Here is a 7,862-nt window from a genome sequence, read left to right as displayed (position 1 = left end):
ACCAACGGTCAAGCCCCGCCCGCGAGACACTCCGTAAGCCAGGTCCCGCCCTTTTGGACGCTCTGAAGGTCAAGCCCCGCCCCGCAAGATGCCCAACGGCCAGACCCCGCCCCTCGGGACGCGCCAAAGACCCGGCCCCGTCCTGTGTGCGTGCGCGGTCCCGCGGAGGCGTGCAGGCGCCCGCGTAGTTAGAGGCTGAGGTGGCAGCGGCAGTGCAGTCATGGAGCTGCCGCAGTTGCCGGAGCTGATGGGCCTGTCGCTGTTGCTCGGACTGCTGGCCTTGATGGCGACGGCGGCGGTAGCGCGGGGGTGGCTGCGCGCGGAGGAGGAGACGAGCAGCCGAACCGCCGGTTAGTGGGGCAGGGGAGGGTGGGGGCGACCCACGAGGACCATGTTCCTGGCCTCCCACCGGTCCGACCTGCGGTTTGGGGGGGGGACCCCGTGGGCCTCAGTTTCTCCTTTTGTTAAATGAGTTTCGCTTCTCGAGACGAGGTGCCGGCTCGCCGGGCTGGTCGCGCCTCTTCGGGAGGGTTAGTTACAGCGTGGGTCCGGCGCTGCCACTTTCTCGGTGGCCGAGGACGAGGCGCTGTCCCGCTGAGCCCCAGCGTCTCCCCGGGGTTGCCGCGAGAGCCCCTGTAAACTCTCTCGAGCGCGCTGCTTGTTCGTTATTTTAGGAAAATAGGGAGGGGTGAGGGTAGACGGGCACCATTTGTAAGTACTCCGACTCATTCTCCGACATGAGCAACGTTTATTGAAGTATATACATACTATCGCAGTAGGTGTCGGGACTTTTCCCTTAGGAAGTACACTGCCGCGTAAGGGAGAAGAACATCCGAAAATGTAAGTGAAAAATACACTGTAATAGGTGTCACAGAAGAGGTCAGTCCTAGCACCAGGAAACCCAAGGGTGGGAGTGGTCAGCCCTGCTTTTTCGGTGGGGAGGGGTCAAGAAAATCTTCGCTGAGAGTAGGAAACACGTGGTGTGGGGTCTTGAAGGATACACGGTCAGAGTTTGGCCAAGGAGGGAGGAAGAATACTGCTGGCAAAGGTTACATGCATGAAGGCAAGGAGTTCTGAAACGGCATTTGGTATGCCCTTCAGGGGGGAGCAGGACGCTTGCGGGACAAGGCTGGAGAGGGCGGGTCGTGGTGGTCTCTGTATAGGAGCCTCGGGAGTTTTTTTTTTCTGTACGAATTAAGGAGCATCTGCAGTAATCTAACACATGCCCACTTTGCAACTGATCTGATTCTCAATTAGATTAGCTATTTTTTTTTTTTTAAGTTTATTTTGAGAGAGAGAGCGCTCCAGCAGGGGAAGAGCAGAGAGAGAGAATCCTAAGCAGGCTCCCCACTGCCGTCTCGGACCCAGACGCCGGGCCTCTGCGGGGCTCGAACTCACAAACCGCAAGATCATATGCCCTGAGCTCATCTCAAGAGTTGAGTGCTCAACCGACTGAGCCACCCAGCTGCCCCTAAATTAGCTATTTTATACAAAAGTGACTGGCACCATTTCTGGCACAGGACAGGTACTCCCTCAACAGGTACTGACTACCTCTCATCCTTGAGTTCCTTCTGGGAGTCCTCTGAGCCTTTAATACTCGTCTTGGGTACTCTGCTTCTCTTCTTTGTATATATTGTCCACTTCTCACAACTTCTCTTTAAGGAAACCCAAGCCCAGAGCAATTAAATAACTTGCCCAAGCCCAGGACCACCAGGTTTGGTTGTGCACATTATTTCCTACCTAGGGATGTGTGGCCAAGGATCTGCCCTTTGTTGGCTGTGCTGTGTACCCACTGAGCTGTTCTTGCAGAGAGGGCTCCTTTTCTAACTTGCATTGAGGTGCTATGTGGCCGGACAGCAAGCAGTCTCCTCAAGAGCCCTCGTGGTAGAGCTACAATCCAAACCCAGTCTGATTCCAAAGCCCTGTTTTTACTCCCATCACTCTCTCTCCTCGAGCCCGGGGCCTGCCTGGTCATCTCTTGATGCTCCCTCGATTCCTGGCCAATTATAGGCGGCCAGGAATGCTTAGTGAGCGGATGGCTAGATGACACGGCCCTTCCTCACAGGCCAGAAGGCAAATGGACTTCCACTTGACAAGTCCTTGAGATCCAAGAAGCAGAAACAGCATCAGCGAGTTCGCAAGGAGAAGCCACAACAACACAACTTTACTCACCGCCTCCTGGCTGCAGCACTGAAGGTACATGGGTACCCATGCTCAGCACACATATACAAAGACTCACACCCCCACAGACTTCTCCTTTTTAGTGTTCTGTGCACACGACAGACCCTGCTGCCGCTGACCAAAATCAGTGGGGGCTGCCCCATCCTGTCCCCTCTCATCATACCCTATCAGCAGCTTGCTGTTAATCCAGGCAACAGACTCCGTCTACCCAAGGGGTCCCTGTTCATACTTCCTGCAACCCTTCCCTTAGAGCCACAGTGGGAACATATCTTGCATGGACTTTAGCAGCAATGGCAAGTACCTGGCCACCTGTGCAGATGATCGCACCGTCCGCATCTGGAGCACCAAGGACTTCCTGCAGCGGGAGCACCGCAGCATGAGAGCCAACGTGGAGCTGGACCACGCCACCCTGGTGCGCTTCAGCCCTGACTGCAGGTGCGACAAGATGGAGCCTCAGCTGTGCCTGCAGAAGCCCAGGCTTCTGTCCTTCCCATACCTGACTTGGGATGGTGAGGGGGGACCCCGGGCCTCCCTGGGGGTGGCAGAAAGAGAACTGGACAGCTTGAGCACCGCCCGGGGCTCCCTGGAGGTCTGTGCATTTTACACAGCAAGGAAGCAGAGAGGGGAAGGTGTGTTCCTACTTGGGAAGTACCAAAGCCTGGCTCCAGATTCGTCTTGGGAGCTGTCATGGTTTTCCAAACCCTAGAGAGAAACTGAAAGAGCCAAAGCTGGGAGAGGCCTACCTTCTGAGGAGTAGTAAGAGGTTTTGAGCCAAGGGGTTAAGTTGCAGGGCCGGACTGGGGTACGAAGGAAGGCCTATGATTTTCCTCAGAGCCTAGCATAGGAACTGGCACACACAGGCCTCCGTGTCCAAACAAGTGAGTGCCTTGTCTGCTACCTGTCTCTAGAGCCTTCATCGTCTGGCTGGCCAACGGAGACACCCTTCGTGTCTTCAAGATGACCAAGCGAGAGGATGGAGGCTATACCTTCACGGCCACCCCAGAGGACTTTCCCAAAAAGCACAAGGCACCCGTCATCAACATCGGCATTGCCGACACAGGTAAGAGGCTTGCAGAGGACAGAGCTTACCTAAGACTAGAGGGAACAGCCCCAGTTATTGGCCGAATGAGTTAATGCTGCCCGAGAGTTATGCTCAGCCCTAGTTTTGACAAAGGGACTCTGGCTCTGGGTTCCCCTGGAGTCCTGGGAGCCACAGCAGGTCCCCAGGGGAGGCAGGTAAGACCCACAGCGTTCAGCAAAATCCTAGTCTGTGGTGACCCTTGGTCCAGGAGGGGAGCATGGATTCTTGGGACAGCGGAGACCTTCGTCAGTGTCTGCGTAGAGGATGACACGTGGTCAGGGCCTTGACCTTGGCTCATGTCACCCTCCTGCCCTCTCAGGGAAGTTCATCATGACTGCTTCCAGTGACACAACTATCCTCATCTGGAATCTGAAAGGTCATGTGCTGTCTACCATCAACACTAACCAGATGAACAATACCCATGCTGCTATATCCCCTTGTAGCAGGTGAGGAGGGAGGGACTTGGCATCTGGGATGGGCAGAAGGCATGGCCAGGAGCAGAGCAGAGAGCCCGCTTCAGATAGTGGAAGGAGCAGACCGTATGGAATCACGTGCAGTGGGGGTACCATGTATCCTCTAGCCTGGCCATGAGGATGGACCGAGGTCATATTCTTAAAAGCACAGTGTTATTGAGGTAGAAGATGATGAACTTTCTCAGGAATGAGGTTTAGCAGGTTGGCAGAAATGAAATGCCCTCAAGATGAAGTTGTAAAGGAATCTGGTTGTGTGACAGGTTTGTGGCCTCGTGTGGCTTCACCCCGGATGTCAAAGTTTGGGAAGTCTGCTTTGGGAAAAAAGGGGACTTCCAGGAGGTTGTGCGAGCCTTTGAACTGAAGGGTCACTCGGCCGCCGTCCACTTCTTCGCTTTCTCCAATGACTCCCGCAGGTGAGTGAATCCTCTCTGATGTCTTACCAGCGGCTCCCAGCCCCTGTTGGCAACCAGGGCCTTTTTTTTGCCTATCTCTGCAGCAGCTCTGAAGTGGGTAGAGTGCCCGGCCCTTAGCAGGAAGTAGACCTAGCCGTGTACTTGGCTTCCTAGCTGGAGCCCCTAATGCTGTCCCAGTGCCCTCCCCTCCAGGGTGCATTGGGGCTCGAGCCGTGATTTTCCATGCTGCAGGATGGCCTCGGTCTCCAAGGACGGGACGTGGAAACTGTGGGACACAGATGTGGAGTACAAGAAGCAGCAGGATCCCTACTTGCTGAGGACAGGCTGCTTTGAAGAGGCGAGCACCATGCCGTGCCGCCTGGCTCTCTCCCCTGACGCCCAGGTCTTGGCCTTGGCCAGTGGCAGCAGTATTCATCTCTACAACACCCGGCGGGGTGAGAAGGAGGAGTGCTTTGAGCAGGTCCATGGGGAGTGTATCACTGACTTGTCCTTTGACATCACTGGCCGGCTTCTGGCCTCCTGTGGGGACCGGGCAGTGCGGCTTTTCCACAACACCCCTGGCCATCGGGCGGTGGTAGAAGAAATGCAGGGCCTCCTGAAGCGGGCCTCCAACGAGAGCACCCGCCAGAGGCTGCAGCAGCAGCTGACCCAGGCCCAGGAGGCTCTGAGAAGCCTGGGCGCCTTGAAGAAATGACTCTGGGCGGGTGTGGCAGGAAGGATCTGGCCTGCGCCACGGCTGCCACTTCCTCCTCCCAGGTACTCCTCAGCTGGAAGCCTCTTGAAAGGAGTATTTGGATTTTTAGTGGTGGCTCCTCTCTCCTTTTCCCCATTGAAACTCTTCTTGCCTATTTTGATCTCTCTCTTCTTGCCACTTGTGACTCCTGGTCTTACTTGACTTCCTGGTCTAATAACCAAGGTGCTTCTCTTTCTCCTGGGCCCAAGGGATGGAATCTATCTTCACCAGGTGCTGAGGGAAATGGACAGTTGGAGAGAGAGGACATGGCCTTTGACCTTGGGGCAACACACCCTGGTACCCAAAGGAGTTTGCAGTTGTGGAGGCAAAACCCAGGGAATCCCTGAGTACTCACCAGCAGTTTTGCAGGGGTGGGAGCCTGGGATACCCTCCAATTACAGAACTGTGGGATCGTGTCAGGGAAGGACCAGTCTTAATCCAGGCGAAGCTCCGAATTCCATCAAAAAGGAATTTAGGGGTTTCATTTGGTGCCTCAGTTTTTTTTCTTGTAAAATGGAGAATAATCCTCTCTCTTGGCCTCCTTACAAAGATGTCGTTAACGTATGCACATATAAAGTCCCTAGATTTGGAAGAAAAGTGGAAAAGAGTAATAATATACGTTGTCTGTTGGCCAATCTCGTTTCTTAACTACCAGGTAAATATGGGACTCAATACTTTGAAACTAAATGAAAAAGAAAGAAACCCGTCCCTTGGGAAGGCGAAGTTTCTGGAACTTGATTATACATTTGGCAGCTGGTTCTTTAAGTTGTGTAGAGGAATGCTAGAATTCCAAGATAGGACTCCTCTCTGCAAGGAGGTTGTATTCTATCTGAGGAGACCTCTTTTCAGTTCATCAAATATTTGAGTGCCCACTGTGGGCCCAGCACAGCACTAGCACCGGGGATGAATACGAATAGGGTGTCATCTCTGCCATCGAGGATGGCCAGTGGGAGAGAGGTACGCGTGGGTAGTAAGTGCTTTTTGCTAGTTAATTCATAGCTGTAGAAGGCTGTTGGGAAAGTCCCGGCAAGAGACAGAATTGGATCCAGACGGAGGCGGTGGGTCTGAAGTTGCAGGGATAGAGTTGGTAAGAGGTGAGGCATTTACAAGTTCAGCTTTTTGGATTTGAGAATGCTGGGGTGTGGGAGAAGGGAAATGAGGCTCTAGGATGACTTGCGTCTTGGCAAAATTTATCCAATCCCCGTCTTGCCCTCGGTCCCTGCGATGGGGGCCTCCCCTAGACATCCCTTTGAACAAGGCACAACCTTGGAGTTCTCTCTCGTTACTCCCTTTTCGTTAATCCTTCCGGCCCACTGGCGCTATTGCCATCCACTCCATCAGGAAATTCTTTTGGTTCTACTCCAGATTGTATCCTGAATCTGCTTTTCTCCATCTTTTCTGTTAACCATCCTGGTTCTAGCCACTGTCACCTGCTGGACTACGATAATCCAGCTTTCTTGTTGGTCTCCCTGCTTCTTCTCTTGCCTCGTTCACATCACTTCCCTGCATCCCAGAATGATCTTTGAAACCAGATCACATTGTTCCCAAGCAAAAGCCTTCCAAAGGCTTCCTATCGCACCTGGAATAAAATCCAAGATTCTCATCATGGCCTTTAAGGTCCTGTGTAATCTGGCTTCTTCCTTCCTCTGTGAACCTCTTACCCCTCTCCCAACCACCCCAAACTTGCTGCTGTCACTTGACCAGGCCAAGTTATTTCCTGCCCCAAGTGGAACCTGTGCCCGTGCTGTTCCCTCTGCTTCGAAGCATTTTTCCTGTTGGTAATGCAGTTCTCTGTTTCAGTTACGCTTCGGAGAGACCCTCCCTGGCCACCCAGTCTGAAGTAGCCCTTTCCACCAATCCTGTCACTCCTGTCACGTTAGCTCATTTTATTTCTTTTGTATGACTTTATCTGATCTGAAATGATCTCCTTTGAATATTTGTTTGCTTCAGGGGTTTCAGCTTAAATGCTTTAGGATGTCGCGTAGGAAACGCAAATGCATGAGTTGGGCCACAGTTGCCTGGGTGTAAGACAGTGGGAGATCCTGGGAACTGAAGTGATCTCCAGAAGACACGTGTCCTGGCGGCGGAGGGGCTGCTACTTCTTATTCGGGAATCCCACAGAAGTTGCCTGTTTCAGAGAAGCTGGAAGTTGGCGACTTATTATAAAAAGACAAAAATGAAACTGTGGACCAGACAAAATACTAATGTGGGCCAGATGCAGCCCACCAATCTCTCATTGGCAGCTTCTGGATTGTTCATTAGCCCACGGGCATGTGAGCTCCACAAGGGCAGAATCTTTGTCTATCTTGTTTGCTCGGTATCCCAAGCACAATACCAGGAACAGAGTAAGCGCTCGGTAAATACTGAAGTCGAATTGGGGGCGGTTAACAGATATTTCTATACCCTCTGTGTGCACCCTTCTGCTCTCCATTTCCATTGCAGTTTTTTGCTCCTGATAAGACTTCTCATTGATAATGCTGTGCACATGGGTCCTAGTGAATATTTGCTTTCAGACGGTCAGAAGAATGTAGCTAAAACACTTCTTTGCATATCTGTTTGGCTCCGGCTTTACTCTCACTGTATATCCAGGAGAGAAGTGACCCGAATATGTTGAGTTACTGAAGTCAGAAGTCTTTGGTTCCAGGTTCGTCTGGGTCACTTACTGACAAACCTTGAGCAGATAGATCACTTGGCCTGTCTGAGTTTGTTTCCTCATCTGTAAAATGGGAATAAATCCTGTGCAAAGGGCCTTGCAGGGCTGTGAGTTTCTAATGCGATCAGTGAAGTCCTACAAAAAAGAACACTGAGGCTTCCTGAGGACACTGCTCCTCTCACTAAACATGAGGCTGCTTCTCTCGTAAGCATGGAGAAGGTATCTGGATATTAACATAGAGCAGAGGCCGCCGTGGGTTTTTTTGATCAAAAATGTGTGTGTGTGTGAAGGCGGCGTTAATATTTTAGTACTATTTGAACTTCTGTGG

General features: G+C 52.5%; 1 protein-coding gene across 2 annotated transcripts; it reads left to right on the top strand.

The window, feature by feature from the left end:
* The first annotated feature begins 67 nt into the window (after positions 1-67).
* On the top strand, positions 68-7,630 carry TBL2 (transducin beta like 2). 2 transcript variants are annotated; one of them, XM_003998572.6, is made up of 7 exons: positions 68-350; positions 2,066-2,196; positions 2,432-2,616; positions 3,090-3,241; positions 3,582-3,708; positions 3,996-4,148; positions 4,380-7,630. In XM_003998572.6, exons 1-7 carry the CDS (start codon positions 221-223, stop codon positions 4,840-4,842), a joined length of 1,341 nt encoding a protein of 446 aa, XP_003998621.2. In that variant the 5' UTR covers positions 68-220; the 3' UTR covers positions 4,843-7,630. The 2 variants fall into 2 exon arrangements, with proteins under 2 accessions (XP_003998621.2, XP_044903989.1); XM_045048054.1 differs by lacking the exon at positions 68-350 and adding an exon at positions 403-840.
* Positions 7,631-7,862: the final 232 nt, after the last annotated feature.

Source organism: Felis catus, chromosome E3 (assembly GCF_018350175.1).
Source record: "Felis catus isolate Fca126 chromosome E3, F.catus_Fca126_mat1.0, whole genome shotgun sequence".
In the NCBI taxonomy this organism is placed as follows: Eukaryota; Metazoa; Chordata; class Mammalia; order Carnivora; family Felidae; genus Felis; species Felis catus.
Note: the sequence above shows the minus strand (reverse complement) of the source record. Positions and strands in the feature narration are given on the sequence as shown.